We start from the raw sequence: 21,866 nt of genomic DNA, 5'->3' as shown, positions 1-21,866 counted from the left end.
ACTGTCATGTGCTGGGACCACCCTTACTGCACTCTGGCTTTGAAACCTATGTTACACAAGGGCAGTGTGTACAAAAACAGGACTTGGGACCTTTGCTTTCACCTTTCATCAGCAGAACTCGAAGAACTCTGCTTGCCCTGCTGCATTTGTTTTTTTATTCACCCCTAAAAAGAAGGGCAAGGTTATGCCATTCACAGAATGACTGCTGAACCCACTAAAAAGTTGGCAAGAATAATTTACTTAACAGCTCACCACACTTCTCCACATCAGCTTTTCACTGAAAAACGCTGGAGGTACATTTTATAAGCCCCTTCCTGTATTGCATTAATCTTTACTAATGAAGAACTTTGTTGAACATCATACTTTAAATTCTCTTCAAGTACGTACAAGTATTCCTAAAGTCTAAAAATACTGCTTTAGTGTGTCACACTGTGCATATCCTTTATGAAGGAAGTTACTTCTACCTGTGCATGTGTTTATTACCTAATAGTCTCCAGTTAACAAATATTTCTGTTGTTTTCATGGGTCAATCACCACATTCAATCAAGGAACTGTTCCCAAAAGGCTTCTCTTCTGCTGCTTACAGCTGTAACCTTACAGCTTTCCACCCACTACCTCTGACTGTTGTATTTTAACACACTGAGGACATTGCACCTATATTCTGTGTCTGTGGGTAAAATAAAGAGGAGATGAAGCAAAGAGCTTGCTAAGGCACTTCCCAACCAAGCATTTTGAGCTGTCAAACTGGGTAGTTTCACTAAAAATAGACCAGGCTCAACCCTGCTTCGAAGCAGAAACATTAGACAGAAAGATGCATTCAATCTATGACACCCCTACCATCAGATATGACCCCAGTTTTTCACATGGATCACATGCTTAACAAAAGCTTTTAATCAGATCAGTCTTGAAAGAAAAATGAAAAACTTGTTTTTATTAGTGTACTATTTCCCTATATCAGTTGAATGCATGTCCTCAAAGTCACCTGTAACTACATTATATTTAAGTATCAACTCATTTGACTAATTTATGGACCATATCAATACATCCTAAGTTTTCTCCTTGCTGTGGTAGCACAGGGTGGTAACACCGACATCCTTTAAAGACACTCCTGATTCCTTCAGAATGATCACTGTTAGTGGAACTAAATTACATCAAATGGTTGCAGCGAGAGCAGAATTTGGCTCCAGGAAGTTCTGCTGAAACAAGAATCATTTTCATACTATGTTCCTTGTGGGGTTTCCAACTATTTCTCTTATGCAGGTTTGTATTTCTAGATTATTGCTCCTTCCTTACAGCTGTTAATTCCAAAGAGGCTCTCTAGTGACCTTGCCTTTCTTAAGCAAAAACTGTGGGATGTATTTAGCCTCTCGTCAGCCTCGCAACTCCTGACATGGCAAGTGTGCTGATGAGCTGTGCCATCAGCCATCTACAGACACGGGCGTATGCTGCTGCAGCTGTTGCCAGCCTCCTCTTGGGCCAGCTAATTCACCAAGATGTGTGCTGGGTAACAAGAGCCGCCTCTTCTGCTCATTCAGCTTGAGCTCTGACTTGGCCAGCTCGAGGGGCCTGACCTTCAAATGGTGATGGGGTGACAAGCCACCGGGCTGAAGGGTGAGATGGATCCTTGCGGCCTGTGACACCATCCAGAATGTCAGAGACTGACACACAAATACGGAAGGACGGGCAAAATCTGAAAAGCAACAGGGTCTTTGTGCCTCCTCCAAAGACCTTTCAACTACCATTTTCCACCCCATGAAACATCTGAATAAATAGATCCCATTCACTCAACTCCACCTCCCAGAATGAGGTTTTTAATAGACTCTTCACACCTTAAACAAGGCCAAGTTGCCAGGTCCAGAGAGTGGAGCTTCCCTCCAGAGAGCTGGAGCATGGTCAACAGCAAAACGAATACCCCTCCAGCCCAAACCCAGCTGCACTGCCCCCTCTGAAGCTGCAGAGCTGGATGAAGACTTGGTTAGGCTAAGGCAGGCCTGAAGGAGAAAGCAGAACTGGGGAATCAAGCATTTCTTTTTGCCCTCACTGACCAAAAAAAAAAAAAAAAAAAGGGAAGATATAAATGGACACCCAAAGTTTATCAAGCAAAGTCCATGACGAAAGGAGCCTACCTTGAGTGGCTGAGCTAAACAAAGGAACGCATTCAGAAGAGAGATCATTTTTGGAAAAGCAGTAGTAAAATCTCAGTGGGTCACGGCACTGTTTCTTTTTAGCTCATTCCTGCTTCCAGGATGGGGAAGATTAAGCTTCTATTCACATTCATTCCTGAACACCTCTGCCAAGAGTAATTCCCAGAGTAGCTCACTCAGTCCGGGTTGTTGCATACCCATAAGGAATGCAGCTGCATGTGTACAGCCGCAGCTTCCGCTTTTCAGAAAATCAGATACTACAGGTCTCCCAGCACATTTCACAAGGAGCAGCTGCATTAACCCCTGTGTCCTGGCCAAATGCCAGCAGAGCTCATCACAGTTTTCCACCCTACGTTACTCCCGCAGTTTCAATTACAAACGGCATGTTCCTGACAAAGTTCTTTGGAGTTCTTGCCATGTCAAGACTGAGGAAAGGTTGAGAAACCGAAGGACTTCATGCTCTGCAAAGAGCCCGTTTCGTTTTTTCTTGGATGGTGATTAACAAGAATTCCCTGCTGGAATTAACAATTATGATGAATTTTAATGTACTTAAATATTAGAAGACAGTGGCTGCAAAGAAGATGGACTTCTATATATCTCTCAACAGGTACTAGCTCAAACAATGGCATATTTAATCCCAAACCTTTTAGGCAGCTACTTACCTTTGTACCTGTGCAATACCTTTAGAATTATCAACTGCAAGCAATGAGAACTAAATCCAAATTAGGACCACATTAGTTAACCAGGCTTGTGAGTACCCCCTGAGGAAAGCCAGTCAGAGCAAGAGTTACTACTGCTTTAACGACAATTCTTATGGTCAAATTTTGCACTGGCCATACCACAGCAAATCCACCAATCACAGATGAGCAGAATCTGGCTATCAGTTATTTTTTGAACAAGTGAAAGGGTAATCTCCTGGTTAACAACTTAAACAAGGATGCAGAAAGGTCTGATGCTTTCTCCTTCATCAGAGGAGGTCACACTGAGGAAGCCACCAAATCTCCACTGGTGCTAATAGGTTTCTTTACCCTATGGAAGTATCATGGGGAGCTTAAATGCATTGTGTTCTGATTTACAGCTTAGGCATTTCCATTTGCATTTCACAAAGTATAAGTCAGGGGAGAATTTGACCTTCATGTGCTGAAAACTGAAAACGGATTTCCCACTCCCCTCCCTTTTCGAGGGCTGGGGTAAGTCATGCAGAACAAACATATTTTTCTATACAACACTGTTTCTTCAGCTCCCTGTGTTGTTCCTTACACATGCCCTTGGCTCTGAAAGCACAGGGGAAGCACTTTTCTCCTGATGTGCCTTCCTCATGTGTGTAACTCACTTCTGGGAAGTGAGAGATCAAGGATACCTGAAACTTATACCTCTAATTACTTCCTGTCTTAACTACCAAATGTCTCTTAGCCTGCCCAAAACACCACTCTCAAACACATCTGTTGTGAGCATTTTTGTTGGCCAGATTCATAACATGGGAATATTCCTTTGTCTGGGATTTTTGGGAGAGAGACATATATGCACGTACTACACAGCATACCTACCGCACAGCTGACATTCCCAAGGAGCACGAGGCTATAACCTTGCACTGCAAGGATGTCTGTGCATACCCAGTAAAGGGTCCAGACCGTGTCTGACTTCCTGCATGTGCATGTGCAGTTAATCTGGATGTGCACAGACTGTGATCTGCCTAAGACTGCCGAAAAAACAGCAGCCTGGATGAACCCCTGCTCTGACAGAGTGGTTGTATGTCCAGAAATCCCAGAAAAATACACAAAATTGTCAGACTCCACTGAAATATTTTTTTTCCTGTGATGCTCTCTATCATAAGCTTTCTCCCTGTCCTACACCTTTGAAATCATCCTCAGTCTTCTTCCCTCTTCCTAATCACAGCATCTCGCAGTCTCCTAACTTGTTCTTCTCTCACTTGTATGGGCCTATACGCCTTAATCATTCACTGCTTCATGTCTTTCCTTAAAAGAACCATTTTCACTGACAAATCATCACATAATTATCATGAAACTAATAGCATGTGAGTTCTCTACTGCACCCAATACAATAGTAGCATTTTTCATTACATCCACATGCCTAGCACTTAATACTTTGAGGCATGCAGTCTGGCTTTGCCTATTATTATTACAAAGAATAAGAGTTTTTGTCACCTCTCGTGTCCATCTCAGGCACACAACTTCTCTGCACTGTTATACTGCTGATGGGTGATCCTTCAGAAGGGAGAGTGCTTGAAGGAACTGAGAAATAAGCCCTGCAAATGCTGCCTTGTAAGGTTTCTTTCAGTGAGTTTCTCCTGTTACTGGAGCTTTACTGCAATATTAATTTTATGTTTGCAGTTTTACCAATGGCAAGTGTTAAAAAAAATCTCAGGAGTTTTATCCTTCTTCATCTTCTTCATGTAATCATGAGACTGACTTAAAAATGATAACATTTAGGAAGCTGCTAATGCTGGATCCTTTTTATGCAACTTTTGGCTTTTGAACATTAAGGGTCATGTTTTCAGGCTATTTTTCATAAACTTAGGGACTAAAAATTTGCTTTTGTTTTCCTAAAGAAAGCTATAAGATTTGCATTTACTAATCTGACTTAATAAGCTACTACCTTTTAGGAAAAAAACCCACATGAGTTCCATGACAAAATTGCAAGAGCTGATGGGAGTGCATGTGGGCACTGTGAGCCCACCTTTTCTCCTTTTCTAAAAATGACTACTTCAGTCACAACAGACCAGTACACATATGGCCAGACAAAACAAGCTGTGCTGAGTGCAGTGAGGCTGGAGCTGAGCCCCCCTCTTCTTTCACTTTTCTGGCTGAGTGTCCTATCAAAGGATGCAAGGGAGCATACAGGACGTGCTTGCAAAAACCCCAGGTTGGCAGTGGGGTGCAACTCACGTCACACTCTGCCCCTTGGGAAAATATCATGAACATCAGCATATAATTGCGGTCAGTGAGATGGTTCCTGGACTGCCAGAGAATTTCCAAGCAAAACCCTTTATGAACTTCCAGAGGCGTGCGTTTGACTGATACAAGCTAATTATTCTGTGTGGCAGAGCAGCCCAAGAAACATGACTAAAGAGGGCCTATTTTATATGTGCCCACTTTTTCTATTCTTAGAAGCACTTTACAACACATTGGTAACATTTAGCTCTCTGGCCTAGACAGGGAGACACTCTAAGCATCCAGCCCCTCTTATGTGATAAGATCCTAAAAGCTATATTTGTTTATAAGCTGTGAATTGATAGCAGTAATATGCTGAGAGCACAGCGTAAAGGTTTACTGCTAGATACTTATCATTAGACGCACAGAGCATGGTTACGCTCTGGGAATTGACTTGTATTTGGTGCATCCTGGAGGTTTTACCCAGCCCTTGCAGCTACCAGCATATGGGGAATCAGCCAGTCTGTTTGTGTGTGAAGACAGGAGCCCCCAGCCTGTAATTTGCACTGGCGTGAATGCTGAATTAGTCTGAATGCTTCCCAAGGACGACAAGGCTTACACACCTATAGTCTTATCTTAACGGACTGCCCCCCTGGATTCACAGCAGTATCTACATGCCTCCATGGCATCTGTTAATATGGCAAAGCTAACACAGTCATGGGAAAGATACCTAGAGTCACAGAATCACAGAATCGCTGAGGTTGGAAGGGACTTCTGGAGATCATCTAGTCCAACACCCCTGCTCAAGCACGGTCACCTAGAGCATGTTGTACAGGATCGCGTCCAGGCGTGTTTTGAATATCTCCAGAGAAGGAGACTCCACAACCTCTGGGCAACCTGTTCCAGTGCTCTGTCACCCTCACAGTGAAAAAGTTTTTCCTCATGTTCAGATGGAACTTGCTGTGTTTCAGTTTGTGCCTGTTGCCTCGCGTCCTGTTGCTGCGCACCACTGAAAAGAGTCTGGCCCCATCCTCTTGACACCCTCCCTTCAGATACTTGTACACGTTCATAAGATCTCCTCTCAGCCTTCTCTTCTCCAGGCTAAACAGGCCAAGCTCTCTCAGCCTTTCCTCATAAGAGAGATGCTCCAGTCCCCTAATCATCTTTGTAGCCCTTCGCTGCACTTGCTCCAGTAGTGCCACATCCCTCTTGTACTGGGGAGCCCAGAACTGGACACAGTACTCCAGATGTGGCCTCACCAGGGCTGAGTAGAGGGGGAGGATCACCTCCCTCGACCTGCTGGCAACACTCTTCCTGATGCACGCCAGGACACCATTGGCCTTCTTGGCCGCAAGGGCACATTGCTGCCTCATGCTTAACTTGGTGTTCACCAGCACTCCCAGGTCCTTCTCCGCAGAGCTGCTTTCCAGCAGGTCAACCCCCAAGCTGTCCTGGTGCATGGGGTTATTCCTCCCCAGGTGCAGGACCCTGCACTTGTCTTTGTTGAACTTCATGAGGTTCCTCTCTGCCCACCTCTCCAGCCTGTCCAGGTCTCTCTGAATGGCAGCACAGCCCTCTGGGGTATTGGCCACTCCTCCCAGTTTTGTATCATCGGCAAACTTGCTGAGGGTGCACTCTGTCCCTTCATCCAGGTCATATTGCTCTTGGTTTGTGCACATACACACCGAGATATCAGCTCTGTTGCCATGCTGGCATTATTACTGCAGGTGGGAGCTCTCCTGTCTTTGGAGCAGCAGGTGGGCTTTGCCAGGCCAGCAGCAGGCATGTGGAGGGCTGTTACGCACTGCACTGTTCATGGAGGCAGCCGGCTCTCCAGCTACGGATTTGCAGTTGCAGCTCGGCTTCCACGGAAGCTCTTGGTGCAGTAAATAAAGCAGAAGGACCAGTTATACACAGGATATTTGCTTCAGTGGGCTTTAAACCTGCAAGGTGTTGCACAACTCTTAGATGGTCAAACTTTTGCAGATGCGTCCTTGTGAGCTGCAGACGCTCAGGGTATATGAGCATCAGGCTGTTGTGATATGGCGTTGTGATACAGCATCAGACTGCTTGGGTTTTGGTTTGTCTGGTCATGTGGAGCCAGCAGCATATGATAAGGAAATATTACAGCACTGTGCTCAGTCATTATGGGAGCCTAAAGCTTAAAGGGAATGGATACTTTTCACAGTGGCAGAAACTGGAGAATTTTTGTCTCTTCAGTCCTTAGTGAAAAGGCGGGGTCCAACCCTGCTCTCCTTCCTGTTAGTCAACCCCTGGCACTGACAATAAAATCAACAGAGGTTGCTTTGGATTTTTCCCAGCTGAGAGTAGAATTTGGCTTCTCTAAAAAGCATGCATCTCAAGAGATGATCCCTGCAAGCAACACTTCACAATTCCAGATAAATATTTATCGAAAATAAGCTAAGCTGTGTTACCATTAACTCCCACTGCCTGGTTCTGGTGCTCAGAGAAAAACAGTCTAAACAATCCAGTCTGTAGCTTAAATAAGAGTATATGATGAATTAGCTGAGTAAAACCAAATCATAAGGAAAATAAAAAATAATAGCAAAATATTCACTTCCACTCCAGTACATATATGTATATATAGTATATATACATATAGAGATATATATGTGTTTTCAAAACAGATGAATGCAGTACTTACTCTGAGTGACATAAAGGCCCTCTGTTGACTTATCTTCGTGCCCATCAAACTCTCTGCTGGCTAGCTGCCTATTGGCAGTCTCCAGTCGTTCTGCACAAAACAGGAAATACTTTAAGTATAAATATATGTATATAAAATTGTAGGCCAACCAAGAAAATAAGATGCATGCCAGTAGCGCAGTATAAATAGACTCTCTGAAGGGGGACATTAAAATGGAGGCTGACACATACATAAAAGATGAGGCCCTAGACTTCTTCCATGAAGCTGTGTCTTTGAGAAAGCCTTGATTTACAGAAGCTGGGGGAAAAGCCTCGGTCATCTGTGGTGGACTTCTCTGAGCAGTTCATTTTTCACACTGCAAAAAGTGTGCACTGCATTTGCAGTCTGAGTTTCTCTAGCTTTGGGCAGCAAACGGCTGTGCCCTCCTCCCCGTAAGAGCAGGGGGTGCTCCAGGGACTGCCCAGGTGCAGAGGCACCCATGCGCTGCGCCAGGTCTCTCCCGCGCATCTGCCGGGAGAGGGGCAGTTTTCCTCAGCCGTTTCCCATGCGGGGAGAGCTTCCCCTGGGAAGCGCCGTGACCAGAGAGATGCGGCTCCCTTGCCACACCACGGGCAGCATTCCACTGCCTTCTGCTCCTCCAGAAACACCTGCCAGACTCCCCAAAGTGGTACAAAAAGCATGACCCAGTTCTCAGGGCATCTCACCGGACAAGGAGGTACCAAAGTACACCTATCAGGGTAACAGCTCTACCATTTTTTACATGCTTTTTATACTAAAAAGAGATATGTTTGATAATTTGATGTGTACTGGTTAGTGAAGGTACCCAGGTTTGAGATTTATGCATGGTTGCACTGTATTGCCACTTGCTGTCAGTTTGCTAGAGCTCAACTCAACCTGTGGACTGGTGCTCTTGCAGTCAGCCTGGTATCGGAAGTGTTAAACTCAAAGGCAGTGTTTGAGGCCGTCTCATATTTTGCCAGAGGATTTGTTTGTAACTGGGGAGGTGATAGCAGTCTCATTTTATGTCAGTGAGCAGAGCCTGATCGCTCAAGTTTATCTAAAACATGTGTGAAACTCTTCATCTGAAGCCTGCTACTTTGTGAAAAGTGAAACACCGTGTCAGCTGGGGCAAAAAAAAAAAACAGGCAAACTTAACATACCGCGGAGATCCCTGTTGAAATCGTGGAGCCTCCGAATTTCTCCTTCGAGTTTGTTTCTCATAGCTTTGTCCAGAGACTCCCTCTTAGTGGTGGTCTTCACCAGGCCCTCATAAGCTTCCGAAATCCTCTGAATCTCTATTTCAAACTGAAAGGAGAGAGACCTCCTGTTAAAGCAGGGCAGGAATGCGTGCTGTGCAGACACTCGCGTGCCGAAGGGAGGGGTTGTGCGTCAGGACGATGCCCACTCCACGTTTCACGCAAGCCCGCGGCTCTATAAGGAGGATTTGTATCGGCAGAAGACCACGCCGATCCCTGTGCATGCCGGAGCGGCGCGGCCGCGCGAGCTGTCCTGCCCACCCCGCGGCCAGCACGCATGCCACGACGCCTGGCCGGCTGCTTCCAAACAAACTCGGAGGCGGACAGAGAGTGACGTGACGCAACCGTCCGATCCCCTGCCTTTGGCTGCCGAGGCCGCCGCTTCGAAGCCGTGCAGGCGGGGAGGCGCTGAGGAAACACGCATATTTGCGTGGGCTGTATTCTTTCCTAGAAAGGCTTGTAGGAGACAAGATTTATTATTCTGCCACTAGGGATGACTCCCCAGTCCAAAACACAGCTCTAAGCACTACATGCCACTAGAAACGTTTTAGGCTAGACTCTGACCTCATTTCAGTTGCAAACTATCGTGATCCACTCATTTCTTTCTCTTGACTGAAGGCTGCTATAGACTCTCTATTATAAACCAAACCTATTGTTTGGGGTTTTCAATATTCTTGGCTTTATCTCCTTGAAATCTGGCAAATTGTATGTTGTCCGGTTTGATGGACAGGGTAGTACAGGAACAGCCTTTATCTGTGAACTTGCATCTTAAACTTGAACCCCAAAGACTGACTGACAGGAGGAGAGTCACAGGGAGAGTTTTGTTGTTCAGGTTAATCAGCTCCAGCTTCTTTAACAAGCTAATCTCACGTGAAATGTTACCACTTCGGTGAAATCAATGCTGCAGTAATCATCAGCACTGATGTGGGAATCTGCTCCTGCATGCCTTGGCCCTTCTGTTTGTGGAGAAAAGCTTGATAATGCATAAACAAGAGAAATAACTGAAAAGCAAGAGATATATCCACCCCCCCACCACAACCTTTTTAGCTCTGGTGCTTTTTAGCTACTCGAAGCAGGGGTTGGATGGACTCATGATCTGTGAAGCCACCCCTGCTTACTGCAGAAGGTAAGCCCCTCGCCAAGGCCGATTAAGCTTTAGGTTTAATTTGCCAGCTGCAGCGCTTACAGAATAAGAGCTCCAGCCCCAGTCGTTCTGCATCAGTCACGCACGTTGTTTGCATAGGCATCTGCAGGCAGGTTAAATCAGCCAGCATTTGCGTTTCTCCGTAATGCTAGGTGCCAAGCTGGCCGCAGCAAAGGCCTGTGGGTTCGCAGCATCTCTGAAACACGTGGTGGAGCAAAGCCAGGCAGAGACCTGATGGGTTAGAGGCTGGGAAAACTGAGTTACCCTCTCTGATTTTTGCTTTCAATTTGCTCAGACACAAAGACTGAAACAAATGACAAGCTTCAAAGCCCAATTAAACCATTGACAACAATAGCTTCGAATTAGCCCCTAAACTTGCCAAGTATCATATCACATATCTCAAACACATGGTGATTTAGCAGTTAAGATGTATTTCACACACCTACATGCTGCTCCCCTATATGCATGGTATTAAAAGGTACCACAGACACATCAGTTCCCAACTAGCAATTCTCTAGGGCTCAGAGAAATCTGACCCGTAGCACCAGACCATAGTCTACATAGTCTACGTCCTGAAATTCTTTCTTAGGTGAACTACAAATGATTATTCTGATTTTCCACTTCGTTTTTCTTTTTTTTAAAGCAGGAACTCCCTGAAGCATTGGTACATTTTAGCTAATTACATTTCAGAAAAGTAGGTCCTCCTTCCCTACTCCCTTGACACACAACTAGATACCAGGCATGCTCCGACTACAGGGACAGCATGTTCAGAGGGATGCTGAATACATCCTAACTGCATTGCTCCAAGAGTTGTACAATGCATGCAAAGATTTTCTTTTTTATATCCTTTCTTGTACTCAGAATGATTGGCAATGAATTCATTCCAACAGGAAAGCAGGCTTAAAAAATAACATGATCTAGGGAACATGATCTAGTGTTCAAAATTCAGCCTAAATCTTATGGTTCAAACACCGTTGATCAGTTTTCTTCTTCCTCATATATGTAACAGCACAAACTTGTATGAAGCCTCATCAAAAAGTCTGATCTTTTGTGAGAAAATCTGATTTTTTGTGAATTTTCTAGAATAAAAACAACCTGTCAACTATTTACTCAACAGCACCCAACCACGTCTTCCTCTATCACAGTGATCTGAAAAGACAAATATGGTGCGTGAAATTCATCAGTGAGTCAGAGATCTCAAGGCAAGAGGCATCTATCCAGCATGATCTCTGCCATAACATAAAGTACGGTGCGCCCACACCCTGCCGGCATACAGAAGAGCCAGGCCTCCAGGTTAATTTAAAGGTGTCGGATGATGGACAATCTGGTGCACCACAGTGGAAGCTGTTCCAATAGTTAAGTATTCTCATATTTTTAATATGCCTTAATTCCTCTTTGAGTTGAATTGAACTGGTTTCAGCTACTTGCTCCTGCTATGTTTTTTTTCTTTAGATCAACGTGACCTCTACTAGCAAAAGCCATCTATATTGAAGACTATATTTCTATAGTCCATAGACTATATTCAAGCTACCTCACACCACTTCCCTTTAGCATTTAAGCAAACTGAGCTTGTCTAACTCTCTTATTGAAAGGTTTAGCTGAGCTCTTATCATTTTTAAGGCCCTTTCCTGAATCCTCAGCAGCCTCATCTCCACAGGGCCTCGCGCTCAGCCGGGTGCCCGATGCCTGCTGCTTCCCGTGCCCCCTCCCGCGCAAGCCTCCACCACCACAGGACGCCTGCTATGGAAAGCTGCTATCACTGCGAGGCAGATCTGCCAGCACGGCAGGGGTTTCCACAGCCCCTCCGTTCTGCCCAGCGCTGTTTGTTACAGCAGAGGCAGCCGCTTTTCCCAGCATTTCCCGAAACACGTCACCATGCAAGTCTCCTCCAGCCCCAATGACAAGGACTTGCTGCAGGAAAGGGGAGAGGCTCCGTCAGCGCTGAGCAAAACTGAGGAAGGGAGGGCAGAAGAAGACCAATAGAGCAGCCATTAAGGATCCTGATAAACTATGATATATTTCTCTGCAGCTCTGTGATTTTCCTTCCCTTCTACTAAAAAAAAAAAATATCTCTTCTCTCCCTTGTAGCTCCTAGTTCCAGCCCACTCAAATAACTTGCACAACACGATGCTGGGAGGCAGTAGTCTAGTCTGGCAATTAAACTTCAGTAAGGTAACTGTCAAACAAAAACAAAAAAAAGGGAGAAAGCAAGGCACAGGAAAGCTAAAAAAGAAATGAGCACAAAACTCCCCCAGCTCTTTTTATATAAGAAAACCAGACAACAGCACAGGGATTAATCACTACCTTGTACCTCTCTGCAAAATGTCTATTCAGACATGACTTCAAATTTGACAGCCTTAAGGTTGATCTGCTCATACTAATGCTCAGGGAGCTCTCTTAAGTCATGCTGATTCTCTAATTTCTTCTCCTGTTCTGTTATGAATAAAAGCAGAGGGAGGATTGCCCTACCTATAGTAAACTTGTTATACAGAGATAAAAAATAAAGTACATCTTGTGACCCTTTCACTTCCAACAACAAGGAAGAGTTTCCACATCCAAAGTACATAATTTAATTCACTGTTACATTTTTAAAGGTGATGTACAGCTAAAACTGTGGAAACACAGGAGCCTGCTAAGGGACCTTCCCCGTCCAGGCATTCAAACACGGAAAAAAATGGCAAAGAAAGGATAATGTGGGTTAAGGTTTTGGTTCAGGAAATTTTCCTGAAGAAAGAATGCACTCGAGCGTGTGTTTCCCTTTAAGAATCTGCTCACATTCCACTGAAGTCAATGGGATTTGAGTCCATGTTCTGTTGACTTAAGTGAGACTTCAGTCCACACTTGAATACCTTTCTGTTGGTGTCTGATGCAATAGACTCCTAGGGCATCCAAGATAAAGAGAATGCCGTTTCTAAGAGGGTAAAAGAAAATCTGAGTATTTTTAGGGCATCATACTCAAATATCTTTTATTGAACAATGCAGCTTTTGTAAAATTAGTATTTATTTTTGTCCACAAAGGCCGCAGAGAAATCAGCATTAAAATCTTTACAGATGTCTTCACAAATAACTAACATAGCTGCATAAATTTCTCAACTAAGTTTAGGAAATTCTGTGACTACAGCAGTAAAGTCATCTGCTCACAGAGGAGGATGCTGCAAAGACGATAACAGCTACAGAACAAGAGGGTTTTTTTCTAACCCGTCTGACTTTCTGGTCACAGATTTTCCCAAAGCTGAGGTCAGAGGACATGGCCTCTCAGAGCTGCTTCTCTTCCCATCAAAGGTGTCTCCCATGAACACCCTGACCCAACACAAACATAGCAAACTTTAACTCCTGTTTAGACTCCTAATTTTGTAAGGAAAAGACCTGCAGCCTAAGCCCATTTGTGTGTAAGTGGTGGGAAGTCATACATGAAATAGTATTGTAGGATCCTAAATAATTTGTTTGGTCTAGGCCCTATGTATCCAAAGACAGCAGATTTGGGGAGCATCCCTCCTCTGACTTCAGTGAGCTTTTAAGAAACATTACTTTGTTTGATTTGATTTTTTCACTTTTGTCTTCCCTTGCCACTCCAGGCAGTGAGCGAGGCATTGCTCTTCTCCACTGGAGATGCAAAGTGTGCATATCAAAAAGAGGGTGCAGGATCCCTCTGTAAAGGGTTTCTGGGCAAAATCTTTATCAAATACTTCTTTCAGATAAGGTGGCAGTGCTCTTTGAACCAACATGTTCAGACATGAGTGTCTACAGTCAACTCTTAGAAACCCATCCAGCAGTCATTGAAAGCCTCTGTGTCAATCACATGAACAAATTTCCAAGCAACAGCCAACCCCACCACAGGTCGTTACACTTTCCTAACAAGGGTGGAGCATAATTTTAGCGTACAGTGTTGAACAAGACCGCTCAGGAAAGATTTGGCTCAAATGCTTCTTGCATGCAGCACTGCTTCTGTGCCAAGCCTAAGCAGTGCAGGACCCAGCAGCAGACCCTGCCCCACAGAGGCTACTCCTGCGAGGCTGACGCTGAAGGATGGAAGGGGAAAGTCCCCAGCAGAATGATGTTTGACAGGCCGCCCTGATGCACCCCAATGGCAGAGCAGTGCACAGGCCTCATGCCATGGGATTAGACATCCAGGTCCACCACAGAGGAGCAGCGGTTAGAGACAGCCACCATCGTACCATTGGTGCAGTGACACGAGGCAGCCTGGGCCATGTGGACCAGCTTGCAGGCATCAACTGAAGCAGTGCTAAGGCAGTTGCTCTGCCCGTGGTTGCCCTTCACGTACCTTCTGCAGTTTATCCGCCTTCTCGTAGTAGCCCTCCAGTTCCTGCCGCAGCATGTGGTTCTCCTCGGAGAGCATCTCCACCATCTGCTGTGCACGTTCCACAATAGCGAAGGCGTCCGGCGTCAGCTGCTGGCCCGGCGGCGTGCCCGGCGTGGGCTGGGCAGCGATGGGTGCTGGAAGTGGGGGCAATGTGCCTGAGAGCAGGGGGCCGGTGGTGGAAGAGGCCTGCGAGGACATGGGGCTGTGCTGCTGTGCTGGCGCCGACGGGAAAGGTGGTTGGCATTGTCGGCTGCAGGGAAGCAAGCGCGGGGGGAGGCGTTAGACTGGCGCATCCTTGAAAATGCACTAAGTAGCTAGAGGGCAAGAGCATTCGTGTAGTTTCTATATGGTTTATTAACAGGATTATTACTGTATGGTCATGATTCTGGTCTCTAGTCGGTACTAAATATTAACAATCACAGCAGTAACTGGGTAAACTGTCTCCTTGCCTGTTCTTGACAGTGATGTATACATTTGGCATGAAAGGATAAAAGAAGCGCTGAGCTGAAAACAGCTTTTTTGCCTAGGTGCACACAAACATTGCAGCACTCAGCCAGCCTCCTCCTGCCCCCACCTTGCCACAAACCCCACCATGGAGAAGCTGAAGCCCACGGACTCTAATGAAACACAAGGGATGTGTTACCCTTCAAAAATCAGTCCCTGCCTGGAGCGAGCAGGCAAGTGGATGGGCTGAATTAAGAGACGAAAGGAAGCGATGGAACTGAAGCAGTGTCCCTGAATAGCTCTAGCAAGCAGCAAAGGGAAGGGCTGCCACAGAACTGCTGGCTGGACAGCCCTGATCAGTCATGGCAAATAATGAAAGTCATCTTACAGTGCAAGACCTCATTATGTCACTCAATGACTAAAGGCATCCATCACCCCCCCAGTCTTCTATCAGGGAAGGCTAAGAAGTGAGCTGGTCACAGCCTATGTGAACCTATTTTTGGGCTGGGCTTTCTGACAGTGGAGGGTTCTTTAATCTATCAGAGAGAGTCATCACAGAGTTTACAGTGGTTGGAGAATAATCCAGGTACGTGTTTTAAGAGTGAGGATAACCCTAAGGCTGGCATCCAGTTGTGACCTAAGTACCTCGCATCTGTCATGCATTTCACAACGCCCTGTAAGTTGGAGAAGTGAGACTGTCCCTATTGTAAAAAGGATAATTCAGGGCAGAGAAGCTCAAAGCTTGTCTGTACAAGACCCCATGCCACTCTCCATGTACCTAACCCTGCCTGCGGTACCAGAGGCAGCCTGGAGATGCGACAAGGTCAACTTGGACCTCTGAAACTTTGCCAGGGTAAACGAAACCATGCAGACCCATGGTGCAGAGGCTAAGCTATTCCTTAGCCTAGCTGCCAAAGCCAGCATGCGTAGAGCTGACTCAGACATTTCTGCACCGTGCAGGCCTAAGTGATTCAACCCTGGCCACACTGGACATGTGTGTCAGAACTGGAACCTCCCAAGCCCTACATTAACATCTCAGGGTCAGCCCCACAGCAGCTCAAGCTGATCCAAATGGCGCACCTGACACCCTGGTCTCTCCTGGCCCATCTACCCCATTCCCACGCTCTACCTAGGGCCAATGCTGCTGCTCACTTGTCCAGGCTGTAGGTCAGTGCAGGGAACTGAGACAGCCAAAATCTAGCCCAGGGAAAAGTAAAAGCAGTCCATTTTCAGCTAGCTCAGGTCCATGCCTCACTGGCCTTGCCATATGAACGAAACAGCCTCAGCTCTGCGGAGAGGAGGGAAAAAGGAAGCCAGGTTGAGCAGTCAGAAAAGGGGGGCATTAGAGAAGCCCTTCAGCAGAGAGGCTGAAGGGGTTGACAGCAGAGGGCTCTTTAATATGACATGTAATAGATTGGAGCTTATCAAAGAACAGAACCCAATTTGCAACGGCCAGAAAATAAGTCAGCTGCTTAACGCCACCTGCTCTTCCACACCTGAAGTCTTGCAATCAAGTACTTTCTAAAAGTTTTATTCTGGCTTAATGACAAGCTATTAGGCTGGCTGTCAGCATCACTGCCTTTATTTCTGCACCCTGTGCTAGGTGGGAGATCTAACTATAAGATGTATTTACCCCATTTGGTCTCACAAACCTTTGACTGATATTTTTTTATACAGGCAATTTTGTGCTATATAAATACATAATAAATATGATTACCGCTGTCTTCAGAGCCTACACAGCTCCTCAAAGTGGGGTTTTCAAAAGCTCTCAGTGTTGGCCTAATTCTACTCCCAGTGATAATAACCTGTCACTGCCTTCAATTGCAGCAGAACAAAATGAAAAGGGAATGCACTTTTAAAACCCTATGCTAAAAGCTAACATCTCTGCTCTAACAAGCTTGCCACCATTGAGTCACACAATGGCAAGGAAAGCTGGCAATTCAGCAATATCTTCTGTCCAAACAGATGAAAAACAAACACGTCCTTTGCAGCCCCCAGAACAATGTGCATACACAGTCTAGCATGCCCATCCTGGCCCTCTTTCTCTGCCCAGAACAGCCACGTTGGCACAGAAAAGGACTGAAATGGAATGAAAAGAAGTGTTCAGCCCATGCCCACCCCAGGCTCACATGCTGTGCACCCTGATAACACACGCCACAGCACCTCTCCCGCGTGGGCTCCCTGCCGTGGCTGGCTTTGGTCAGCCCTGCCCATGAAGCCACCTACGCAGTGCTTGCTTTGCCTTGAGTTTGCTTTTACCAGCCCAGCGTAGACATCCCGAAGGCTCTGTCTCCACTGGTAAAGCAGACATCTGGTCCAGCTCAAGGGCGCAGCACAGGGTCACTCTCTGCATGCAGTGTGGAGGCACCAGCCAGGCTAGGAGAGCTTGATATTAGGGACCTTCTGAGCTAGATGGCCCCAGGAACACCCTCAGCCATATTATTTCTCTGGTAGAGATGCAGCCTAATTACCTAGGAGCTAAACTTCTACAAAAAGTGAATAAAACTTTCTCAAGGACAATAAGCTGGGGAGGTGCTGTATGAAACCTATGGCCCACAGAACCTGCTGTCATCAAGAAACATTGTGAAGTAGGAAAAAGCACTGTTAGGCAAGAGGAAGGGTAAACACTTCTGAGGCTACTTGCTGCATTGACTTTATCTTCACATTAATATTTTTTATATTGTAATCTACTCTGGATCATCTTCCAATTCACTACTTCACAAGCACGTAATCCCTGCTGAGGAAAGTATGAGGCACCCATGGCTGGTGGCAGGTCAGCTTGCACGGTTACTGCCGGTAAAAACTCTCCTCCTGCTGGTCCCCGCTCCCCCACCCCACCCTGGCAGCATATGACACAACAGCAATGCCAGGCCCCAGAGAAACAGGAGAAAGGGAACTGCAGCAGCTACGCAACCCCCCCTTGCTGGATGGCACACTACCTGGAGCCAAGATCCAGCCTGACCTGCAGGAGAAGAAGTAACATCAGCAGGGACAGGACACTACAGCAGCTCTTTTCTCCATACTGACTGCAACAGGGAGTGAAGATTTGCCCCATGCTTGACACTGCCTTAGCAGGAAGGGAGAGCAGTGCAGAGGGGGAGCATATCACATTAATTTGGAATGTTAGGTGGCGTCATTTTCTTGTATTCATCACCGGTATTGCCAGAAAGGAAAGGAGTGTGCCCACTAACTCCTGTGTTAACTTCCCAGATGATGTATCTGACCAGTGAGGCCCTCAGATAGTATTTAGGGAAGTCCAGGGCTGCAGAACAAAGTGGTTCTCAGTTTCCCCTGAAATTCCCTGAAAGCAGAGGGTCCAAGGACTCCAACACCAGAGGCCCGGGCACTGGCAGCATCTGAGAAGTTGCTCCAAGCTCTCAGCCTCACCCTCCTCTGGAGTTCATTGCCTTTGCAGACAGTAATACAACAAACTGAACCAAACTGGTGGAGACACAGGTGCAGGCTTTTTCTGCCACCTTAGCTGTAGGGGACTGTAAGGCTGGAGGGCACATGCGGCAATGCCTGGCAGGAGCTTCTTCCCCCAAAGGAGCTGGATCTACAAAAGGATATGTGCCACTGGCTGAAATACCTGTGCCGATAGAGACCCACGTGACAGACGTGGGCAAGAGATCAGCGTCTGATTTCGGGTGCTGATCACTTGTACACATCTTCAGGATTAGAACATTTTAATGTGGGGAAATTCCTCATAAACTCAAACTTCTCAGAGCTCATAAGGATGAGATGGCCCTGGGTTGCAGGCTGTCAGTGGATGTAACCCAACACGAGAGCCATAAGGGCTCTGCTGGAGCGTAGCTGCTTGGCTCCAGTTCTTAGCGTACTCCGCAACTCCGCAACCATGAAATTTGAGGCATGCATCTCCCCCCGCTCCAAAGATATCCTGCAAAATGTCAGCCAAGTTTAAACCACAGCAGTATCACTTTACAGAGCCTGCAAGCAAACCGAAACAATGCTTGTGCAAGGGCCGAGCGGACGGAGGTGTCACGCGGGGTGCTCAGGAGGAGAGCTGCGGGAGACAGCGGGGTGCTGATGGGCAGCTCTCGCTGGGGCTGAGTCCTGCTGCAGCCCTTTGACCAGCTGGCTGCCGCTGTGGGGCCAGATCCTCATTTCAACATCGCCCCGAGGTGGCGCCAGCATGGGAAGCGGTGCCGGCCCCCACACACTGGTCATGAGCCCTGTTCCCCCCTGTTCCTGTGCCAGGCCACCCTGGCCAGGAGCAGGCAGGAGCCAGAGGCTACTGCGGAGCTTGGGCTGCCCCAGGAGCCCATGCCCAGCTCCACTGGGGCAAAGTGGGTGCATTCAAGGTAGCTGGGCCATCATCACACAAAAACATAGACGTGGTCCATCCAGCAGCACCAAATTACCTAAGATAAGGTTACCTAAGTTCTGTTGAACATAAGGAAAAATTCTTTACTACAAGGGTGACAGAGCACTGGAAGAGGTTGCCCAGAGAGGTTGTGGAGTCTCCATCCTTGGAGATTCAAGAGCCATCTGGACAGGGTCCTGGGCAACCTGCTCTAGGTGACCCGGCTTCAGCAGGGGGGTTGCACTAGAAGATCTCCAGAGGTTCCTTCCAACATCTACATCCGTGATTCTGCGAAGATGACAGTGATTTACAACAGATGGAGATCTGTCTCCTGGCTGTACTCTCCCAATTTACCTTCCTGAGAGCTTCCCTCCTGACACTGCTCATAATGCAAACCACAGGAACCACTTTTTCCAGCGATCTCTCACTACCAGAGACCATTTCAGGAGGCTACTGGGTCCACCGCACCACGCACGAGGTGCTCCTGTCAGGCCACAAGCCATGCCCTTTTCTTTAGGGTTCCTTAGGGTGTAAAAGCTGGCAAAAGCCACCCTGTACTTGTCAGGGACCAGAGTATTTTTTCCTCTTGAAAAATTGAACGATACAGAATGGCACAAACGGCAGAGAGAGCAAATGTCACTTGCAATGCAATATGTGCTCGGCCAGTGTTTGCAAATGCAGCCAAGCAAGCTGCACCTCTTCAGCGCATCTGACAGCTCATCTACACTTAAAAGTTTTACCAGGATAATTAATTCAGCTAAGTGTGAGTTTGTTTGTCGTTTCCAAAATAAGAGCCACAGCTGATTTTACGCAAGTAAAAGCCCAACTGTCTGGACACAATTATTCCAGTACAAAGGTGACTTGCACAGATACAGATTTTCTCACTTCTTTGTGGGAAAAGCTTATACTAATAGAACATGATTTATATTGATCTCTGAATCCAAATCAGAGCAGGATATATCAGTTTTTCTTTTTCATTATAAATCAGCGTAATTTGCTGTTGTATATAAGCCCTTTAAACACTTGCAGGAACTCTTGACATGGTAATTTGGGGAAATCTCAACTTCCCATCAATTTTACTTTTTCATGTACACTTCAGTCTGTCTAGCTTTACACTAAGGAATGAGGATACATCCTCTGAATCTATATTTTCTTCAGTTACAAATCATCATTGAGCTACTAATGATCTACATGCTGTAACAACAGTCAGGTACAAGATTCTCTGTAGCTGGGGGCATAAGAGAGATTCTCAGAAGTATTTTCCATCTTGGAAATTGAAATAGTACAATCGACATTACTCCGTTTGAAGTATGACTGTTAAACATCATGGGGATTAACTGTGTCTGATTTTCTGTTTACTTGCTTTATTTGTCTGAATTTAATTATGTAGCTGAGCCAACTGTAAAATGAGTGTATATGCAATAAAATCAACACAGCAATTCATCTTAACAAATCAACATTTGTAGAAATAGGAGAATTATAACATCAGCTTAATTCACATCCAAGCACTCATGTAAAACTCCAAATAAACAAAGGAATAAGGATTATCCTGAGTGCCTTTGGACATAATACATTAAGAATGGCATTCTCAAATGCTTCTACTGTGCTTTAAATGTTGATTTTAGTCTGCATTAGAGGAGGTTAAAATCTTCTAGCCAAACACATTTTCATTCAAAATTATTATTTTTAAAAGCATGATACTGTGGTACATTATGTTTTTTTGATACTTCTGCAACACCTTCAGCAACATTGGTATTAAAAACTTAGCATTTTCTTTGTTAGCATTATTTTAGAAGTAGGGTTCCTATATACTTCTGCAATCCAAAGGGGGGGGGGGAGAAAACAGTTAAGGTTTTAGGGATAGAGAGAGCAACAGAGAGAGAGAGTGAGCCTTTCCAGGTCTGTGTGTTGGAGAACAGAAGAGAACCTGTGGATACCATGCCCTGCTCATAGACTGCACTAAGTGATGTACAACTTGCAATGCAGCTTATGTAATGTCTTAACAGTGATCCAAATTCAACAAAATACCTGGCCATGGACCTCCCTTGCTGTTCATGAAGAAACCCGCAGAATTCAACAAGGCCCCCCACAACTTTAAATTTAGGAATTGTCTTAATACACCTGTTGGACTGGAACCCCTGGGAGCAAGAATGACCATCACAGAGGACTTTATTTTGGCAATTTGTAGTTGTATGGAGGAACAAGAAATACTGAAAGGACAATTAATCATAAACTCCACTTGCTGTTGACCACCAGGAAATGGTATATACAGAAGTGCTATTGCTCTATAAAACAGATCAGTTTTAGGAAGCAATGAAAATAAAATGCCTGTAAGTGTTCTGAAAAGAAAAGTCCACTTCTGCACTGCTATGCATACAACACAGCGCTCTTCCCTACAGGGAGGATTTGTCAGTGCAGTAAGGACTTCATTTCCAACATACCATGACATTTATGTTCATAATTAAAATGTCCTCCTCTTACCTATTTAGCTTATCTTTCTCTGAATGGTTTGCCTTCCTTTGCCTCTAGGGCAGACTGGCCTACTTCATCTCTCAACGATGGACTTTATCTCACAACTTTACACATTTATAGCGAATGCTGCATATGCATCAGTGAAGAGAAACAGGCAACTCTAGGATGCAAGTCTTTCAAGCTACCTTAGACTTACTTCTATCTC

The 21,866-nt window shown here is 45.8% G+C and overlaps 1 protein-coding gene across 2 annotated transcripts in view; it reads right to left on the bottom strand.

Moving 5' to 3' along the window:
- The window catches only part of AMOTL1 (angiomotin like 1), a 98,681-nt gene that overhangs the window by 23,456 nt on the left and 53,359 nt on the right, over positions 1-21,866 (bottom strand). For both annotated transcript variants that reach the window (XM_067289652.1, XM_067289646.1), the window contains 3 exons: positions 14,383-14,671; positions 8,861-9,005; positions 7,701-7,790 (listed from right to left, as the gene is read on the bottom strand). In XM_067289652.1, coding sequence (XP_067145753.1) covers positions 7,701-7,790; positions 8,861-9,005; positions 14,383-14,671 — 524 coding nt within the window. The remainder of the gene's footprint in view (positions 1-7,700; positions 7,791-8,860; positions 9,006-14,382; positions 14,672-21,866) is intronic.

Source organism: Apteryx mantelli, chromosome 1 (assembly GCF_036417845.1).
Source record: "Apteryx mantelli isolate bAptMan1 chromosome 1, bAptMan1.hap1, whole genome shotgun sequence".
Classification (NCBI taxonomy): Eukaryota; Metazoa; Chordata; class Aves; order Apterygiformes; family Apterygidae; genus Apteryx; species Apteryx mantelli.
This window is presented reverse-complemented; position numbering and strand designations above follow the sequence as displayed.